Raw genomic sequence first — 22,696 nt, forward strand, 5'->3', positions numbered from 1 at the left:
AATTATTTTTAATGGAAAATTTGACTAACTCCTTAAATATAACTGTTTTTAGCGTAAATGTTTGGTTAAACTATTTTCTTTTAAGTCTACGTATTTTATAATAGCCCTTGGTTGATATAATGAAAGTTCATAATCTGGCTCAAACAATACATTAATTGTATAAGTAGAATAATTAGAGACACATTTGCAAGAGAAATCAAGTTTTTTTTTTTCGTTATTAAAGGTGATATAAGATAAACTATATCCTAAGGAATTTTGTTTTATAAAATCATGTTCAGCATTTGAAGATATCTCAGTCAACTTTTTAACTTTTTTTCTTGCATTGTTATCATAAATATAATTAAAACAATTATCTGGTTTAATTTCAAAATGACTTAAACAAGCAAATCCAGAAAAATTATTATTACCTATAGTAATAGTGCATTCTTTATTTTGATTAGGCTTAGGTTTATAAGAATATGAAAACAAATCTTGATATTTTCCTGTAAAGTCACATCCATTAATTTCTTTATAACCTTCACTAACATTTATATGCACTCTAGCAATAGTACCGAAAACTTTATTTTGATTTTGAACAGTTGACGTAAGACTATTATTAAATTCAATAGTAAAATTTACTGGCTTAGGAACAAAAGGTGGTATTCTTAAAGTATATTCATTGATCTTTGTTCTTGAATCATATTTGTCTGATGCTATACTTCCTGGTAAAATATTCTCAATATTTATCGGTTGATTTTTAAATAGAACTTTTGCTTTTAAATTTAAAGGATTAACAAAGATTTTCTCATAATTAGCTTTTTCAGTTGTAGGATATTTTATTATTAATTTATCCCATCTTGATAAATTAGCAATGTATTCAATAACAGAATTTTCTTTCAATGTAGATGCATCCATACTTTCCATTATATTACAAGTTGCAATTTTCGTTTTATGATCATATGTGCATAATTCTTGTCCTGTTTTGGGGGATATATTCATTGTCATAGCACTTTCTTCAATTTTCATTTTTATAATATTACTATCACATGTACAAATAAAAACTTTTTTTATATCTATACCTTCTCGAAATGATGTTGGTAAAATTAAATATGAATATGTATTTTCTTTATCTTCCACATTAGTAATAGTAATAGCATTTTTAATTATATTAGTTATTTTCTCTTTGGGTGAATCATTAAATGCATCTGCTGATTCTCCTAATTCTTCTTCATTTACATAATATGTTTCTTCAAAGCAACTCTCTGGTTTTAATTGTTTGTGAGGACAATTTATTCCTACAGTTCTGTTAGGTATTAAAGAAATATCACAAATAAGAGGATTTTTTAAATTCTTATTATGTGAAAAGATAGAATTGGGGCTTTTCTCAGGATTAATAAAGTCACATCCATCTATTAAATTTTTATTAGCAGAAATATTTACTTGAACAATACCAAGAGATGTATTATTTTTCTTGGGCTTATTTGATGTTGATTTTCCACAAAAAATTTGAAAACTGAGATCTTCCTTTATATATGGAGGTATTAAAAATCTAGATATTCCATCAGTAGGTAAATGAGTTGTTTTAACCTCTTCATCAATTTTTACTTTTAAAAATAAAACTCCTGGTAATTTTTCCCTTAATTTTACTATTTTATTGTCTATAATTACATCATCTAAAGCTTTTGGTGGATAAAATACATGATTATCATCCCAATCAGAATCCAGTTTTCCTAGATTTTTTAATTCATCTGTAGTGATTCCATGAAAATTTTTAACATAAACATCTTTTAAGGAAAATGTATTTTTTTCTTCATCTGTATAAGTAATAAATTCCTTATCATCAAGGGTAATAGTCAATTTTCTATCCTCCTGATCAGGAGCAGGTGGTAGTTCTTTAGTTACTAAATTTTTTGTATGTGGGCATTTAATTGTTATAACATCTAAGGACTTAGCATCTATTTTACATATATTTTTTTGAGTTTTTCCATCAATTAAATCAAATAAAGATTCATTGGTATAATCACATCTGTGACTGGTTGAATATTTTAATATATTATCTTCATGTCCTTCACTTATAATGTTTTCATCTCTATAAGGTAGTACGGTATCCCTCTTAACTTTTTTCTTCGCCTTTAAGCCTTCAAAATCACTATTTTCTGTTTGTATAACCATTGTTCCAAATACATTATTTTCTGGATTATAGCAATTGCACGAAAAATTAATTATGCTATTAAAAGTATCTGGTACTTTACTATATGATGCAGTATAATATTTTTTATAATCAAGAGGCAAATTTCCTATATTATAATTATGAAAATTTAACATTTCTGTAACATTAGAGTAACCTGAAAGATTCTGGATATCTTCAAGTTCTTTATGATCTTCATCTAATAATTCTATTACTTCTTTTGGTTTCAAGTTATATTTCATTTTACTAATATACTCAATATCTTCATTATCATCTGGAGAACTTTTATAATATTCTAAGATTACATTACTGAAGCATCCTTCTGGAATTAGAGAAAATCCCTTAGGGCATATAATACCAAAGATATCTCCTTTTTTTATTTTGATATTACATTCTTTTTCTTTGCTTGGAGGAATAGCATCTGTTAAAGAATTACTTCCCGTTGTAAAGTCGCAAAGTTTTAAGGAACTTTCCTCTATATTTTTTTTTATTAAAATATATACTATCCCTCTTTGCTTTAGCGGAGAGCTGTCTGGTTTTTCGTTAATAATTAATTTTAAGTTAAGGCTTTCAAAGATAGGTGGAACAAAGAAGCTGAAACCTTGACCACTTTTTTTACTTTTTTCAAATTTAAAATGCCTATTTCCAAATACTCCTTTTAATGCTTCATTAATATGCAATTCTTTTTTATCGTCTAAAATAATTTTGATATCTTCTCCTTTAACAAATTCAGGTTGTATTGAAAATTTCTTATACTCTTCATTATCTGTATTATCATCTCCAAATATAGGTAACTGTACTAGTACTTCTGAAAACAACCCTGGTTCCATTTTACATACAAGTACTTTATCTGGATTTGATTCAAAGGATAATTCAGGATTGTCATAGAAGTTACATAAATTCACATTATTATGTACTACTGCCTTCACAGATTTCATGTCTTCTAATTCCATTTCATCTTTGTTCAATGTAACTTTCATTGTTCCTTTAGTACTATCACTTTTTTTGCAGGAGCATGAAAAAATTAATTTATTTACATAATCTAAAGGAGCCTTTGCATATGCTATTTTTTTCTTAGAATTATGTATAGTATAAATATTTACGTTGGAAATTAAATCAACAAATTTTTTATTTTTTGAGCCTTTATCATATACTTCATAAAAACATTTTTCTGGATCTAAAGTAGTAGTACTATCACATATTATACCAAATGCTTCATTTTTATTAATTTCAATAGGACATTCCTTTACTTGAGATTCTTCTATTTTCATTCCTGTAGTTAAAATTTTACTACTTTCGTCAGAAAAATCACATCCCTTAATTTTATGTTCACTTTTCGCTATGTCTAAATGAATTATTCCATTAAAACCTGCGACATTTTCGCTCACTTTATATTCATTATTATTGCACTCTACTTTCAGATGAGTATCTTGTAAAACAACAGGAGGTATAACTAAAGCAGCATAAGAATCAAAAGGATTTTTTTTTTTTATTACTTTCATAGTGGTAAATATGGAACCTGGTAAAACTTCATGAATATCTTTTATAGAATCATCTGACTCCTTCATAACTTTTTCAAAGAAATCATCTGGTTTTAATTTAATTTTACCGAACATATCTCCAAAAGTACCATCATTTAATGCATCTTCTGGAGCATCTACTTCACCTTCATCAATGAGTGAAATAACATGCTTATCATCTTCATCATCATCTTCTGACACCTTATCTTTTGCAATAGTATATTTAGCATTATCTGTTGGGCATTTTACATAAAGAGTATCTAATGGTTTTAGTACGCTATAACAATGGACATCTGTCAATTCTCCTTTTTTTGAGGGATCTGGTATTATTAGACTTTTTTTTGAAAAATCACACATATAACTTTTATCATTTATTTTTGTAGACTTAATTATTTTAGGTGCTTTTACGTTAACCTGCAATACGTACATATCTGAAGGAGATATTTCTAAACTTTTAATATCGGTTGCTATGGTTTCTTCTAACTTTTCATCATACATGTCTTCCCATATATCATGTCCATCTTCTTCTATGTATGTTTTTTCGAATCCATTCTTTTTATATGATTTAGATTCACCAATTTCAGATGTATCAAGTTTTTCGAATATACTCTCAGGATCTCCTGCATTTTCCGTTATTTTTTTTTCTACATTATTGAAAAGTTGAACTATTCGACTTGGCCTGTTAGATAAATATACACTCTTATAATTTTTATAAGTTTCACCACTTACATAATTGCCTTGATATTCATCATACTTAATTCCCAATTTGTCAAAAATTGTATCTGTTATGTCTGAACTTAATGTGAAATTTACATTATAATCCTTTTTCAAATCTACACAAATACATTTGAAAGATATGTCTTTATCTACTAGAGATGGTATTTCTATGTAATTAAATTTATGACTATAAGTATAAGAGGCTAAATTATTTTCTAGGTAAAGCACTCTAATAATATTAATTAAAGAATTATCAACAACCACATCTTTAAAACAACTTGTTAATTTTATAGTTCCACTTGGGCATGCAAATCCTACTATATCCTTTGGAGCTACGTCAATAACACAATTATTTCCATCTACTTCGTTTTCGAACATTTCTGATTTTTTATCTTTAAAAGAACAACCCTTTATTTTTTTAGTTCTTTTAGGAATTTCAATATGATAAATTAATTTATCTCCTTTTTTATCATTATATTGTGTAGCACTGTTGTCGCATATAATGTTTAACTCAGTATCTTCTTTTATATAAAATGGAAAGAATATATAAAAGTGAGACAAGTCTACTTTTTCTTTACTGTAAAGTAATATTAGTTCCTCTGTTTTATTTAATACTTCTGCATAAGGTACTATAGTATCTAATTCTTTTTCATTAAATGGTTTTAATTCTGAAACATCTTTCGGTTTCTTTGTAGTATAGGATATATTAATATTACTATAAATTGAATGCTCATTAGGAGGACAAAATACTTCTACATAATTAAGGAAATCTTTTGCTTCAATTTCACAGGTATGCTCAATATTCTGATTTGATAATTTCATTTCTTTAGGTTTTATAAAATCGCGATGTTCGCAGATATACATGTTATCTTGGTTAATAGCTTTCTTTTTTATTTCTTCTTTTTCTTTTTCAGTGTCTCTTTTTTTAATGTTTATTTTAATTACCTTTTCTTGAGATTTTAAATTACATTTACAACTAATTTCTGTGTCTACACTTAAGTCATGAGGAGGTATTTTTAGAAATACTGGGGTTTTTTTGTCAGTAATATTGTAAATTTGAGCACCTTCCATTATATCGTTAATTTCTGTTTTACTATCATCCTTATATACCTTTTTAAAACATTCATCAGGATCTAGGCTTATATCTGTAGGATCTACATCGTCATCATAAGTAGTTTTTAAACAATTGAATCCAATAATATCATTAACGTATGCATCAACAGTACATTCATTAGTACCTGCCTCAATATTTTTTGTAAAATAATCAATTTTTACTTCGTGGAAATTGCATCCTTTTATTATTTCTTGGTTTTTTGAAATGAGTAATTCTACTATTCCTGTGTTGCCTTCACCCTTATTATTGTCACAACCCATCATAAAATAAAATGGTTCGTTTGAGTCTATGTAAGGTGGCACTTGAAAAGTTACTTCAAGGGTGTTATCATCAGAATCATTAACATTTATATTTAAATAACGGATTTTTTCATTAATTGCCACTGCTTCTTGAGTGTCTAAAAAGGAAAATAATTTTACCAATCCATCTGTTGATGTCGTTCCTTCAAATAGACCTATATTCTTGTAACTTTGTAAAAAAGGATTATTCGTAAACTCATCTTTTGCAATTTTATAAAAAGGAAAAATAAAATAAGGTGGATAATCATTTATTAATTTATTATTTCTTAAATTAAAATTCATGTATTTTTTTAAAAGATAATACTGCGCATTCAAGTTGAACTGAACAACTTCATTTCTGTCCTTAAGACTTTTAGGAATTACTTCCATGTCTTTATATTTTTCTTTATTTTTATTACATTTCATAGTAATTTTATCAAACTCTTTCAAACTTTTCCTGCAAATTAATATTTTCCTTTCATTTTCAAGTACTTTATCGAGTTTATCAGTAAAATCACAAGTATATTCATTTTTTCCTTCAGTTTCAGTTGCTAGTTGAATCGTCTTATTTATTTTTACGAAAGAATCAAAAAGTTCAAATACTGAAAAATTTAATTCTTGATTAATGCTTACATAAACTAAATGTACTTTATCATCATCTAATGTAAAAGTACAAAATAAATTAAGATTATCCTTAAAACTTGCAGGTATGCTAACATATTTAACATTAAAATATTGCTCATTCATTTCTTTGTTATAAATTACAGAATTGTTAATTAATTGAGTTATACTTTTTTTTTCTTTATTCCATTTTGCAGAATTTATATAAGGAATCATTTCTTCAAAGCAAGTAGTTGACTTCGTGTTAGATGGAAATATCATTCCTCCTATTTCACCACTATTTAGTTGGAAGTAGCATGGATGTTCACTCTTTTTTATGTCAAGATTTTTCGTAAAAAAATTTTTGTTAACATCTGAATAGTTACATCCTTTTACAAGTTTTCCATATGGTTCTATAGTAATTTCTGCTACTCCTCTATCTCCTTTTTTAGAATCTTCATTAGTTTTTGAATTATCACATATGAAATAAAAAACGGTTTTTTTTTGTACTAATGGTGGCAATATAAATTCAATGGATCCTTGGTCAAAGTTATTTTTTTTTTCATTATTTTTTGATGGTACAATGACACCATAAATTAATTCAGAAATTTTTTTTTCTTTTAATTTTGATACTTCCTTAGTTAATACAACGTAAGGAGCTTTTTTAGGGAAATACTCAATGCTTTCAAATTTTTTTTCATCTGAATCTTTTAAAGGGCATATAATTTTTACCTTAACTAGTGGTTCTTCAATTTGAAATTTGCATTTTTTTACTTTTGATTCTTCTTCTACTGGTTTTATTTTTTCCGTAAAGTCACAAACATATTCTTTATTAGTATTACTTGATGAATAATTGTCAAAATTTGTTTCTAGTATACTTAAATCTCCATCTTCTGTTGTTTCATATCCACTTTCTACTGTATCATCAACTACTTCTAGGTCGTCTTCTAATGATGTTATTATTTCTCGTTCTTTACTTGTTTCGTAATCTTCAAAATTATCTTCCATTGCTTCTATTGCATTTTCTTTCTTTGTAAAATATTGTTTATATTTTTTATTATCTCCATATTCTACTTTTTTATTTTCATGTGTTTCATTATATCCGTATTCTATTTTATCATTTCCATATTTTTTATTATGTCCATATTCTATTTTATCATTTCCATATTTTTTATTATATCCGTATTCCATTTTATTATTTTCATATATTTTATTATTTCTGTATTCTTCTTCACTATCTTCATATTCTTCATATGTTTCTTCATCATCATCATCTTCATCTTCATCTTCATAATCTTCACTATCATATTCATAATATTCTTCTTCATTTTTACCTTCGTGCTTATTTTCGTTTTCCCCTTTTTTACCATACTTTAAAAGATATTTTTTTAGTAAGTTGTATTCAATTAAAATTCTTTGTTTCTTAAACATGAAATTCTTATTAATTGAAATATTAAGATCATTAAAACTAGTAAAATGTGTAACTAAAAAATTATATTTATTTATCTTTCCAAAACTTTGATTATGAATATATAAGAATTTCATCATGTATTTCATTAGAAATGATTTTAAAGGATTTGTTTTTTTCTTGTTTTCTTTTTCTTTCGTCAATTTTGATTCTGTATATCTTGAATACACTTCTTTAAAATGATACATTTTTTCCCTAATAAGTATGAAAAACTTATTTTTTATTGTTTCGCTGAAAAATTTATAAAATTTCCCTTTTATTGTAGTTTTCTTAAATTCTATATGTTTAATTGTGCCTTTATTATCTTTATAATCATTTGATACTCTATTAATATATGTATTTTTTTTTATTTTATTTATAACTTCATTACGAAACTTTTCTATTAGTTTTTGGGAGAACAATTTTGTCTGTGTGAAATTTTCATTTTGGATAATCCCTTTAGTTTTTCTTTCTATTCTATCATTTTTTTCAAATAAATTTTTAGGTTTTCTGAGACTTGAAATAACTCCATTTTTCTTTCTTTCTTTTTTTGTTGTATTTATATTATTTAGATGCTTTACGAAGCTCTCATCATGTAAAAGTCTAAAAGTAGATGCATCTTTTTTTAAGATTTCGTTAGAACCTATATTATGTTTTTTTATTATTATATATACTAAAAATATAAGGAAAAAATGTTTTCTCATAATTAATTTTCCCATTTAAGAAAAAAGAAAGAAATATATATATAATTTATTAAATATAAAAATATTATATAAATATTTCTAAAGCTTCTCTTAAAGATGGGGGAAAAAAAAAAAAAATATCTACATATCAGTATAATCTTTATATTTATATATTTATTTTTTTTAACATTGAAAAATTATCTTAAAAAATTGTTTACTATTTTTTCATATTAAACTTTAGTACTTATATCCTTATATTTTCTTATGTGTATGTTTCAATATTTTTTAGTATATAACTTTTTCTATTATCCATAAATATATTTGCATAATATATCTATAGAGTTTTTTTTTTTTTTCTATAATTTTCTATTTATGCAAAATTTCTTCATATGTATAAAGCTTCTTTTTTTTTTTTATAGAAATTTTTTTTTGCATGTCTATATTTTTTTTTTTTTTTGATTATCTATAAAGTATCATTTCTGACGTTTCATATTTTCTAATTATATTCATATTTTTATATAATTTTTCTTGATTATTAAATATGATAACATTTAAAAATAAAAAGTACATAAAAAAAAAAAAAAAGAAAAAGAACATTTTTTAATTTTTTTCTGTACACACATTTTATTATTATTATTTTTTTTTTTTGGTATCTATTATGAGTTAATAGATAACTTTTATAGTTTTACAAGAAAAAAAAAAAAAAAAAAGAGTATTTGTTAAAAAAAAATTGTCTTAAGTTATGCACCTATATATTTTATGATTTTTTACAATATTCATATAAAGAAATAAAAACTAGATGTTGAAATCTTCTAGCAAAATGCATGTAGACAGCATGAAATTGGTAACTTTAAATGATGTTTACCTATATATATATATTTATATATGAAATATTATTTTTATATTATGGTTAGTAAAATCGATGAACTTAAAAACTACATTTTTCATTTTGCACTTATTTTAAATACATATTTCTTCATTTCAATGTTGAAGTCTAATTAAAAATTTATATATTAATAATAAATTATTTTAATAAGAAATATTTATACATATATATTTATATTAGTTTTTTTTTTTTTTTATAAATGCAAACGCAAAATTAGTACACAAAAAAAGAAAGAAAAAAAAAATATACTTTCTTAAAAATATTTGATTATTAAAGTATTATTATAAAATAAAAAGATAAATCAAATTTTTTTTAGTTTGAAAAGTGATTCTTAAAAAAGATTAAAAAAAAAAAAAAGAATAAAAAGAAAACATAAAATGTCTAATATAAGTATTTTTCTTAATACCTCTTTCCATTTATTACTTTTGTTAAAAAAAAAAAACAATATTTATTATTCATTCAAAAGACTTAAATCAATATCTTTGTATTGTATATTTGGTTTTTCCAGGTTCACTTTGGGAGTACCCATAACATAAGGTTCATATAATATTTTCATAGATAATTCTTTGTATTCCCCATTTACATTATCATAACATTTACATGTAAAGTAATTCGAAATAACTCTTTTAATATGAATAAAGGATAAAATAGGTCTATCACTTTTTTTAAACAAAAAAGTATTTTTCGATTCAATTAAAACATCTTTTTTATAAATTTCGTCATCTTTAATCACATTTTCAAAACAATCTGAAGGATGCATTGTTGTATGAGAAGGGCATGCAAGACCTATTAATGTATCATCTTCTACTTTAATTTCACATATATAGTTATTTGGTAAATTCTCCCATTTTCCACTAAAATAAAAATGAGATGAATAATCACCAACAAAGTCACATCCATGCATTTTTAAATAATTTGGTTTTATATGAATTTTTACAATTCCTGTTTTTCCCCTTTTACTTTCATTTAAAGTTAACGAATTATCACACGATACAAAAAAGGTTGCTTCATTTAATAGAAGAGGTGAAACATTCAATGTACCAATATATTTTTTTTCACTTATCTCTCTTTTATATGTAACAAAAGAAATTACTTCATGGATATTTTTCATTATTAATACGTCTTTTTTTGTATCTGGCAATTCCTCATTCTCATTTAATTTATCTATATCTTCAACAGTAGCCTTTGGTTTTTCCGATTTTATAGATATAATTATTTTATTTCCAAAATCATCATAAACTACTTTTTTTTCTTCTTTTTCCATAATAGCTTCTCTGAGTCTATTTTCTTCATCCTTCATTTCTGTTGAACCCTCCACTATTTCTGTTAAGAGTTCATCATTTTCCAATCTTTTTTTTTTTCTTTTAGTTGTTTCACTTTCTAAAACATATACATACTCAAAAAAATTTTCAGGGCTAATTTTTGATTGTCTATAGTATAATGAATTTCGAAGAGGACATATAATTTTTATTTTACTAAATTCAGAAGCAGCTACACTAATTTCAAATACATGCTTTGTTCTTAATGGGTTTAAAACATTTTCTTCTTCTTCTTCTTCCTCATCTTCTTCTACTTCTTCTTCCTCATCTTCTTCTTCCTCATCTTCTTCCTCTTCTTCTTCTTTTTCTTCTTCATCAGGATCTCTATCTTGTGCAGTAACTGGTACGCCATGTAAAATATTATTATATTCAGATGTGTTTCTTTTATAACTTGATAAATTATATGGAAATTTCACCTTTTGAGATTTCCTAAGGTTATTTATTTTTTCTGTTCCTATCTTTGTCTCTTCATAATGATCTTTATTTATGCTTGATGAATCATAGGAACTTAAGATTGATGGAGATAAGCTGAGGACATTTTCAGAGCTGATATTGAGGGGACCGGAGGAAAAATCATAAAAATAATCCTTTTTTTCAAATGCATATATATTATGGGTTATTTCCTTTTTGAACCAATTATTTAAATCATCCCCAATGATATTTAATTGAATAATTCCTGTTTTTATTTGCTTGACCGAATTACAAGTACAAAATATTGTTAGAGATTTTTTTATTTTTTTTGGTAAGATAATGTAAGAAGGGGTAAAGTTATATTTATATATTTCGTTATTTAAAATTCTAACTCCTTTTACTAATTGTTCTAGCTTATGTATTTCAAGTTCTTTATCTAATCCTTCTTTTTGAACAGTTTCGAAACAATTTTGAGGTGATGTAATAAAATTGTAAGGACAACTAAACCCTACAATATCATTTTCAATAGCTTCAATATTGCAATATATGCTCTTTCCTTCTACTAACTCTATTTCGAATTCAAAAGAATTATTTTTGTTACGTCTTGATTCACTACTTTCATGATAGAAGCTATCATTTGATTCATTTGACACATCTATAAAATCACATCCTAATATTTTATTGTCATTTTTTTTAATGAATATAGAAGCAGAACCAATTTTTCCTGTTCCATCTTTTTGAACATTTTCGCAAGAAAAATTGATAGCTTTAGAAGAATCTGCATAAGGAGAGATAATAATTTCTAATTCCCCTTTTTCAAAAAAAGAAGTATTATGACTTTTATTAATTAATAATGTTCCATATAATGTGTTACTTAGTCCCTTTAGCATAGTGTTTTCATTTAAACCTAAATTAGAACTATAAGCAATATTATATAAATAGTTTTGGGAATCATCTATATTTTTGGAAGGGCATTTAACTATAAGTTGATCAAAGGAGCTTAAATCTATGTTGCATCTATAAATAATGATATTATCTGCATATTCTCTTTCGTTATATGGCTTCTTTTCTAATTCTTCTATTTTTCTTTTTAAATAATTTATATACTTTTTTTTCATACTCTCTTTTCTCAATTTTAAGTTCAAGCTAAAATGAAGAAATTCATCATGCTGATACAATAGAATATCATTCATATATTTTTTAAGAATATTTGTTATATCGACTTCTTTATTTAGAGAAATAGAATAGTTGTGTTCGGTAAAATCACAAATATAAGTATCTTTGAAGTAATAAGGACTGACCTCTATAAAGACAGTTTTTGTTTCATCATATTTTTTAGAAAAAATTAAATTTTCTTTATTTTTTACAAGTAATGTTCCTATATTTTTACTTTCATAATGCTCACAAGTACAATAAAAATTTAATTCTTGTTTGGTTATTTTTGAAATTATTAGAAATGTAGGAGAGTTATTTGTTAAATGATTAGCATTTACTATTTTTACTTCATTAAAGATGTTTTCTATTTTTTCTTTTACCTCTTCTTCCATATTGCTTTTTATATAAACATTTCTAAAGCAGTTATTGGGATTTATTTTTCCGTAGGGACAATTTAGACTAACAATCATATTTTCTTTTAAATCTATTTCGCATGTTTCACTTTTTTTTTTTAAATCATAAACGGAAGAATAATAAAATGTTTTCTTAGAATTTCCTGAAAAGTCACAACCATAAAAGTCCTTATTGGTTGTATTTTTTGAAATTTTTATAACGATAGTACCTTTTCTCCCTTTTTTGTTACCAATAATAGTTTCTGAATTATCACAATTTAATTTGAGAGTTACGTCATTTTCAACAATTAATGGTGAAACAAAAGAAAAATTCCCTTTTTCAGCGAATGTCCTATTTTTATCAAGTATAATTATTCCTGGTAATATATCTTCCATTTTTATTTTTTTATTGTAATTCGATAGTTCATCATCGAACTTATTTGGAATATATTTCATTTTTTCGTATTTCTTGATTTCTTCCTCTTCGCTTTCTTCTAAATCTTCAAAATGATCAAGTGAATCTTCTCTTGGTTCTTTGCCACGTGCCTTTTTATCACTTTTAACATTTTTAGGGCATTTAATTTCTATCATATTTAAGTTATCTTCTAATTCTAAAAAGCAAGAATGAATAATTAATAATTCATTGTATGGATCTAAGGAACTTTCTTTTTTAGTAAAATCACAAATATGTTTTTTTCTTACAATGTCACTGGATTTTTTATTAGCATATTCTTTTCCAATTAAAAAATCGGGTTCATAAGTATGATCAATCGTTTTTATTTCAGATACTCCTATATTGGAAACATTTAATTCTATATTTATTTTATTTTCTTTTATGAGAGTTTCTTCTTCCTTTGTATTACAATAGCAAAATAAATTTACGTAACCCAGAAAACTTTGAGGAATTTTTAAATAAGATATTCCTTTATCATTAGAGAAACTTTTAAAATTTTTATCATATTCTGTTATTCTGATTGGTACATCTGATTTATCATAAGTTTCTAGAAAGCATTCTGGAGGGGTTAAAAATAGTTTTTTTTCAGCAGGGCAAGCTATACCAATATATTCTATTTCTCCATCACTTTTGATTACACAATCTTCTCCTGAACCCACTTTTATACTTTTTTTTAAATAGGTATTTTCAGGGTTATTTTTATAGAAATAGCAACCTTCTACTATACTACCAGATGACCTCAAATAAACAGTCATTATTCCAATGTTTCCTAAGTTTCCATTTTTCTTTGTTTGATTATTTATGCACGCAAATTCTATCGTTTGGTTTCTTTTTAAGTATGGAGGTATTTGAAAAATGAAAAACCCATTTTCTATATTGTTTTCAAGTCCTAAATATTTTTCATATAACTTATTTCCTTGTTGCAAATGATCTACATCAAGAGAATCGGAAGCATCTCCTTTTTCTTCTACATCAGTTATTTTCATATTGATAATATTTTTAACTAGAACACCAGGAATAATTTTATTGATATCAACAACATCTAATGCATTTTTATCTATTACATGTAATGGTGCATTTTTTGGTAAATGAGTTAAATTGGAATAGATATTTCTTTTTTTTAAATATATATTTATATCTTCAGCATCTTTTTCTCCTTTCATAATTGACAATTCAGATATTTTTTTTTCATTTTCTTCGTCAACTAGACTAATAGGACAGTTTAGAGCTACATATTCTAACGGTTTAGGGTGAATAACACAAACATAACTTTTAGGCTTTTTATTTTTGGGTTCTAAAACAGATTCATTGTTTACAAAATCGCATAGATGGGTTTTTTCAGGATTTTTAATTAATGATTTGTGGCTAATTGTATCATATATATTATAATCATATAATTCATCATGATTTACATATTTCACAAAAATTTTTTTTATTATTTTTTGTTCATTAGATTTATCTACACAATGACATTCAAATTCATAAGACTTGGATATATGATTATGAAACGCTGCTAAAGCAAAGTTTTTTTGTTTTATCGAATAAATAACAAGATTTTTTCCAGATTTATCTTTTAATTTATAAATTTTTCCTGATTGATATACTTCCGAAAAACAATTATCTGGTTTTTTAATGGATCCTTCTGGGCATTTAAAACCGAATGCTGTATTTGCACTAGTGATTATATTGCAAGAATCTCCTTCATAGTAACTATTTAAAAAGCTGTAGTTACGAGAATTCGTAAAATCACAAAAAGATGCGTTTTTTTTTTGTATATTTGTTCTTAAATGTAGCAAAATACTTGCTTTTTGAAATTTACTTTTTCCATGAGGTATGCTACATTCAATAACTAAAGGATAAGGACCATGATCAATATATGATGTCATAAAAAATTTAGATTTAGGGAATTTTTTTTCTATATCCGTTATATCTATATCTTTTGTAAATAAAGTAATGTCACTAAATTTATTAATTGGATAAGTATCATTTAAATATCGAATAGTAGTAAATGGTTCTACATTCAGAACTTTTGATTTTTTTGTCATTTCACAATTATATACAAAAAGTGTGAATTCACTAATAGTTCTTTCACATACTTGCACATTGTATCCAGCTTTATATTCAAAATTGCAAATTTTATAAGGAGCACCATTATAATATTGATATTCATTCTTATCATCTTCTAAAAAATACATTTCTTTTAAGGTTGTTGTATCTCCCTTTCCAAAGGTAACTTTTTTTTTTTTTTTTTTATATGTAAATGAACAAGAAAAATTTATTTCTTCTTCTGAAAATTCTTCAAGTAAGAAAAAAAATCTTAATTTTATATTTTTTCTATCTAAATTTAAGCATTTTATAAATTCAAAAGCAACATGCAAATGAACTCTCTTGTCATCTTCATAAACGGTTCTAAAACAATCAAAAGGATCTAATTCAGCATCTTCTAATTTTAATCCAAGTATTCTATTATGATAACTGCGAAAAGTGTAATCATTTATATCATCTTGAACTATTTTTTCAAATATATCCTTATCTTTCTCATCAGTACTAACACCTAATATTTTTCGGGTATTTCTAGGTATACGTATTCTAACTTTTATTAAATCTTCAAATGTATATGTTTCATTTATTTCATTATTTGAACATGTAATCATAATATCTATTAGTTGAAGTGAAAATGGTGGTATCATAAACTCAATAACTCCTCTCGATAATACATTTTTCAAACCCCAATTTCCTTCATCTTGAAAAAATGGAATTGGGTAAATATCTTCTGTTGAAGTCACCTTGTTATTCTCTTCAAGAAAATGATGAAACGCATCACTAGGTCTGGTAATAATATGAGAGTAAGTTAGAGATGGCTTAAAACAAATAATAACTACCCTATGAAACTTTTCTGATGTATCTACTACAATTTCGTTATTGTTATTTTTTCTTTTATTATTTCCAGTAAAATATTCATGTAAATTTACAACAGTTTCATTTCTCTCTCCTGATTTGACATAGGGTTTTAAATCAACATTTTCTTCAGAAATTGATAACTTCCTGGTATTAGTAGCGTAACGAGTAGTTGCTAGATAAAAACTTTTTTCTGATAATATATCTTTTTTATGATAATAATCATTATTTTTTATTTTTTTTAAATCTCCAAATATATAAGAATATATATCACATATATATTTATTTATGTACAGTGATAAATATGGTATATATTCATATAATTTATTATTTATACTACTATTTCTTATTATATTATTATTGTAATTGTCATTTTCTGAAAAAGATTTAAATCCATTAACTTCATTATTGTGTTTATAAAAAATATTTTTTTTTAATAAATTTATTATATTATCATAATTTAAAAATATAAGAATAAAAATTCCATAAATATAGAAATAATATATTATTTTTTTTTTATGCATTTTTTTTTTCTTATTTTGTTTTATTTTATCTTTTTATTTAATTTGTTTACATTAAGTAGAAAATATAAATTTCTATATTAATCTACATACATGCATATATATATATATAATTTCTTATTTTAACATTCTTTTATGCATATATGTGTATATATTTTTAAGATATTGTATTTTATTTTTATTTACTAGATAATAATATTACTTTTATTTTTATTCTTTTAGTATTTTAGCTTGTTCTAATATTACTTTTATTATTATTCATAATTGTCTAATTCTCATAATCATTTCTTTTTACTTTTTACATTAGCTAAAGTGTTTTTTTTTTTTTTTATATTATTTAAGTAATTATTTAAATTTTTATTTCTTATAGGTAAGATTATTTTATGTATTCTAAGTAATCTAAATGAAATATTTAGCAATTTTTCTTTTCAAGTTTTATATACGAAATAATTTTTCTAATTATAAAAAAAAAAAAAGTTATAATATATATAGTTATGAAATACTTAGTTATAAAAATAAAAAAAAAAAGTAATTATTAAATAATACATATTTTCTTGTCTTTTCTCCATTTTTTTTTTTTTATATCCTACTTATTATATATATAATTTTTTTAATTTTTTAGTAGTGCAATATATTATATATAGATGTGTATTTATATTCAAAATATTTTTACCTTCTAAATATTATTTATTGATAGCTAGACAAAATAAAAAAAAAAAAAATTATATTATATTTTTTCTAATTACCTTTTATGTTTATTATTTTTTAAAATAAAAGGTTTATATGAACTTTATTTTTTATAGTATTATTATTGGAAATTGTCTCAATTATTATTATTAATAAAATTAAATTGTATGTTTTTTTCTTTTTAATTTATTATCCTAAATAGATTTAGAAAATTATTAATATAATTCTAGGATCATGATAAAACAATATAAATATATATATCAAATTGATATAAAATACAAAGTTTTTCAATTTTTTTTTTTTTCTTAATAAAAAATAGGGCTTTAGAATAAAAGCATAAGTCATTATAAATAGACAAAAAAAAAAAAAAAAAAAATAGTGTAAAAAAAATATATGTAATAATTGTTAATATATTTATTTAAAAAATATTATATTTTAAGAAAAAATAAATAGATAGGAATAAGTGTATTTATTTTAATTAGGTATTATTTGTTTGTGGAATATTTTCAGTTAAATGTTTAGATACAGATAAAGATATAAAAAATATAAGAATAACATACCAATATTTACGTAAAAAGGATTTTGGTTGGTTTTTTTCTTTTTCATTCTCATTTTCTTTAGCTTTTGTTGTTATATTTTTTTCTTCTGTCAAATTATTTATATCAATAGGTACAGAAATTGATAGAACCTTTATAGCAAACATTCCTGAGAATACTTTAGTATTTTGATATTCTTCATATGTCTTGTAATTTATTATAAATGGTAAATAATTATTATCTAATCCAATTAAAAGTATAAAATTTTCAATATTATGTATTCTACTTTTATCAACGTAAGTTTGTATGCATTTTTGTTTTTCCACATTATAGCATAATTGAAATAAAACGTAATCGAATTGTCCTTTTAATTTTTCAATAAATTTTTTCCTTTCTTCTAAATAAGAATTAGAAGTATCATAAATTTCATTTTTATTTAAAATAAAATATCCAATATTATCCCATTTTTTATTATCTAAAAAATAATAATTTATTTGATAATTTAATTCAATTATATTTTTATTGCAAAATACAGGAACCAAAAATATATAAAATATATAAAATATTGTTTTTTCTTTCATTTTTTTTAAATAATTTAAAACTATTAACAATTCTTGAGAATAATGGCAAGTAAATTAAAAATCATATATATTTTCTTATCTCATTTTCTATATAAAATAATATATATGAGAAAAAAAAAAAAAAAAAAAAAAAATTATAAAATTTACAAATGTGGTTCATACAAAATTGTATTGTAAAAAAAAAAAAAAATGTAAGTATAATATCTATTAAATATACTATATATATAAATAAAAAATTTTTAATTCTTAATTTTTTTAAATATATATTTAAAAATGCTTTAAAGATAGTATTAAAGTATCTAAGGATACTTCATAGAAAAAATATAGTTTTTTATATAAATTTTGTATTTTTTTTTTTTTTTAATATGGCTCAAAATCCCTGGTATATTAAAAAATCAAAAGTATTAAGAACTAGTAAATTGGAAAATTTTATTAACAAGTTCAATGAAGGTCATATAAAAAAATAAGCAAACATAAGTATATTAGAATTTTATATATATTATAATTTTTCAATGCTACATATTCTTTCTTTCTTTTTTTTTAAGATTATGATCATTTAATGCATATTCCTAAATTTAAATATATAAAAAACACATTAGGAGTAATTTTTGAGAATCCTGGATTAATTATTAATAAAAAAACTTTTAATATAGTAAGAATAAGGTATGGTTTTTTTTTTTTTTTTTTTTTTTTATAAAAATTAGTATTACGTATCATTTATATGTATATTATTTTATAATTTATTAATAGTTGTGTAGCTCAATTGCAACCAAAATACTTAAATAACGTAAAGGATGGATTAAGCATTTATTTATCAAAATTTATGTTAAAGTAATTTAAAAAAAAAAAAATATATGTATGTATATATATATATATATATATACACGTTTTTCCTTTAAAAAAAAATATATATATAGAGTAAACCATGATGTTGAAGGATTTAGTTTATGTTTTAACAATATCAAGTTAAAGGAAAAAGAACCAAAAATTATTAATAGTGATCCATCAAATATGTTTTTAAAAATCAGTTTTAAACTTTTAATTTTAGTTTTAAAAGAAAATCATATAATAAGTAAATAAAATATGCATATAATTTTATTTATAAAATATTATTTTGAATATTATTTACAGAATTTTTTAAATATATATTCCTGTAATATTAATCTTCAGCTTCATATAATATAAATAAAATATAATTTAATAATAATTTTTTAGAGGCTAAAATAAATAAAATAGAGCCAACAAAAATTCATTTAGATATATTTGGAATTATTGAAGCAATACTTATTGAGGAAATTTTTAAAGATTTTTGTTATGATTCAAATAATGTAATTAGGAATTTTCCTTTTTTTTTTATGAAATTCTTTAATTTTATTGATACTCTTACCGTTTTGCATTATTTTTTAAATATAATTTATATTTTCATTTTATAGAATACTTTTATTAAAGAGAATAATGTATATTCTTTAAATGATATTATAAATTTTACTATAAAAAGGTAAGAAAAGGAAAAAAAAATTAATATTTCTCTTTGCACATACCTATTTTCTGTTTTAAAATTTATTTTTTTTTTTTATAGAATTACCTATTCTGACAGTGGTTCAAATGTTAAACTAATTGGATATTTTTAAAAAAAAAAAAAAAAAAAAAGAAAAAGCAAATTACTGCATATGTTTTTAATTTATATAAGTGTATACATCTATATATTTTGAATTTATATTTTTTGATATGAGTATATATTGTTTGTTTAATAATTTACATATTTATTTTAATTAAAAAATACAATAAAATAAAACAAAAATAATTATAAATATTAGCTTTTCTATAAATTAAGTTCCAATAAAAAAAAAAAAATAATTTTATTTTAATTCTTCAGATATTTTTTCAATGCTTTTTTTTGTTTGATCATGTAAACTTTGTATGTAATTTTTTTGTTTAAAATATATATCTTTTCCAATTTTATTTTTAATTTTTTCTAGTTTATCCATCATTTGTTTTCTAACATTTCTTAAGGTTAATTTGGAATCCTCTATTTTGCTTTTTATTTTAGTTCTAATTTCATTTTTTAAGCTTTCAGATATGGGAGGTATTATAGCAAAAACTGATTTATCTTTTATGTAAAATTTTAATTCATTGTATTGTTTTACAAAATGTTGATAAATAAAATTAACAAAATAAGGGTCATATGGAGTTATAGTAAATAAATTTTCTTTTTTTTTAATGTGACATATATGTTTTATTATATAAATTCGTTCATTTATTTTTACTTTTTCATTTTCAAACATAACATTGGAAACATTATTTAGATTAAATCTATATGATTCTTTTCTTATATAATTATAAACATTATTCATTTTATCTAAACACATTTTATTTAGATTGCCAATATCTTCTTCAGTAATTTCTTCCTCTTTTTCTTCCCCTTCTTCTTCTTCTTCATCGTTGTTATTTTCATCTTCATTCTGCTCTTCTTCACCATTTTCATCTAAATGATTATTCTCTTCTTCATTATCTTCATCATCTTCATCTTCATCTTCTTTTATATCATCTCTAATACTTTTTTTAATTTGATAATTTTTTAATGAAAATGAATCATTTCCTCTAATTTGGTTATCTATCACTATTTTATCGTTTGAGGCTTTTTTTTTTTTTTTTTCTTTCGGTTTTATTTCATTTGCTTTACTAATATCTTCATTTTCTAATGTATTTTGTTCTTTATTGTTTAAAACTTGTTTTTTTAGAATTTCTTCTATCTTATCATGTTTTTTTTTTTTCTTCTGTAAATATATAAGATATGTATTTTTTTTAGTTTTTATACCACTGGGTTCTTTGTTATATATTATTTCTTTGAAGTTATTTAAAATATTCTTATTATATGTATTATACAAATTTAAAAAACATGAAGAATATTTATTTTTATTAATTAAAAATATATTATATTTAAAATTTTTTTTTATGCCTATGCAGTTATAAATGACTATAATTTTATTAAGAAATAAAATTAGAAAAAAATAAAATAATATTATTTTTCTAATTTTTTTTTCATTTTGGGTTATCATTTTAAGTAACATTAACAGGTATGTTTTTTAATACATATATATATATATGTATTTTTTTTTTTTTTTTTCTATTAATACTCTATGAGAAATAAAATAAATCTTTTTATTTTTTTAAGAATTAACATACTACATAAAAAATTTACCTTTCTAAATTATTATTTTGATAACAAGTTAAAAGCATTATTAATAATTTTTTCATCTTAAAAAATTAAAAGAATTTCAAACAAAAGAAAACATTTATTTCTTTATACGAAAAAATAATTACAAAGAAATAAACTTATAGACAATAATTCTTTACATTTGTTACAGATGCAACAATAATTTTTTTTAAAATGCCTTTTTTCTTTTTTTTATAAGTAGCACAAAATATTTTGTTAATATAATATGATCGAAAAAAAAGTACTAAGTATAAATATACTTTTAATTTATTAAAATAAAATTATTAATTTAAATTTTTGTTGAAAAATAAAATAATAATTTTATGAAATTTTGAGCTTTAGTAAATTTAAAGAATACAATTTATTAAAAAATTAAACTTTTTTTTTAAATAAATTTTATTAAATGATAAAATTAAAATTTCGTAGAATATAATGAGATTAAAAATAAAGTATTTTTGAATATACAAAAAGAAAGTACAAAATTAAATTTATATATATACAAGTTGTGCATTTTTGAGAAAAAATAAAAAATATAAATATAACAATTTAACATTATTAAAAAATATTTAATTTATATAATTCACAGAGAAAAAATATAATTAATTAAACATATAAAAAATAACTAGAGAAATATTTTATTTTTCTTAAATCTTTTCTTTTAATATTAAAAGGTTAAATATTAATAAATTTTCTTAAATAATTGTATATAGCGTCTTTTTAGTTTAACAATTTATTTTTTCCTTATATTTTTTTTAATCTTTTTTATTGTCAAAAAAAGGAAAAAACATAAATAAGTAAATATTAAAAAGTAGTATGAAAAAAATTCAGTGCTTTTAACTGTATATTTTACAATATTAATTAAACACAGCATCTTATGTTTTTAAATATCACTTTTTTATTTAATTAAAATCCTGTTAGAATTCCAAATAATTAAAATATCAACGAAAATTTTATTTTTATATTTATTAGTTCTATTTTCATGTTTTGGTTAATGTACACAATACATTTTTTTTTTATTTCAATTAATTGTTTTATATTTAAATATTGAATTCAATGATTTTTGTGTTTTTTAAAAAGAAAAAATAGATATTTTTGTTGCAGCTCATTGCATAC

General features: G+C 22.2%; 5 protein-coding genes across 5 annotated transcripts; 1 reads left to right on the forward strand and 4 right to left on the reverse strand.

Annotated features, from left to right (window-relative positions):
• Window positions 1–48: 48 nt before the first annotated feature.
• On the reverse strand, window positions 49–8,547 carry P230 (6-cysteine protein, putative; the record flags this gene model as incomplete). Its single annotated transcript, XM_028680283.1, has 1 exon — window positions 49–8,547. One exon carries the CDS (start codon window positions 8,545–8,547, stop codon window positions 49–51), a length of 8,499 nt encoding a protein of 2,832 aa, XP_028531795.1.
• Window positions 8,548–9,863: 1,316 nt separating this feature from the next.
• P230p (6-cysteine protein, putative) lies at window positions 9,864–16,565 on the reverse strand (the record flags this gene model as incomplete). The annotated part of the gene is made up of 1 exon (XM_028680284.1): window positions 9,864–16,565. The coding sequence occupies one exon, from the start codon at window positions 16,563–16,565 to the stop codon at window positions 9,864–9,866; it is 6,702 nt and encodes a 2,233-aa protein (XP_028531796.1).
• Window positions 16,566–17,727: 1,162 nt separating this feature from the next.
• PRELSG_0413800 (conserved Plasmodium protein, unknown function) lies at window positions 17,728–18,366 on the reverse strand (the record flags this gene model as incomplete). The annotated part of the gene is made up of 1 exon (XM_028680285.1): window positions 17,728–18,366. The coding sequence occupies one exon, from the start codon at window positions 18,364–18,366 to the stop codon at window positions 17,728–17,730; it is 639 nt and encodes a 212-aa protein (XP_028531797.1).
• A 365-nt stretch (window positions 18,367–18,731) lies between these two features.
• PRELSG_0413900 (conserved Plasmodium protein, unknown function) lies at window positions 18,732–19,997 on the forward strand (the record flags this gene model as incomplete). The annotated part of the gene is made up of 7 exons (XM_028680286.1): window positions 18,732–18,816; window positions 18,912–19,029; window positions 19,117–19,197; window positions 19,284–19,438; window positions 19,582–19,694; window positions 19,800–19,864; window positions 19,946–19,997. 7 exons carry the CDS (start codon window positions 18,732–18,734, stop codon window positions 19,995–19,997), a joined length of 669 nt encoding a protein of 222 aa, XP_028531798.1.
• Window positions 19,998–20,225: 228 nt separating this feature from the next.
• RRF1 (ribosome-recycling factor, putative) lies at window positions 20,226–21,425 on the reverse strand (the record flags this gene model as incomplete). The annotated part of the gene is made up of 1 exon (XM_028680287.1): window positions 20,226–21,425. One exon carries the CDS (start codon window positions 21,423–21,425, stop codon window positions 20,226–20,228), a length of 1,200 nt encoding a protein of 399 aa, XP_028531799.1.
• Window positions 21,426–22,696: the final 1,271 nt, after the last annotated feature.

The sequence above is a fragment of the Plasmodium relictum genome, assembly GCF_900005765.1.
Source record: "Plasmodium relictum strain SGS1 genome assembly, chromosome: 4".
In the NCBI taxonomy this organism is placed as follows: Eukaryota; Apicomplexa; class Aconoidasida; order Haemosporida; family Plasmodiidae; genus Plasmodium; species Plasmodium relictum.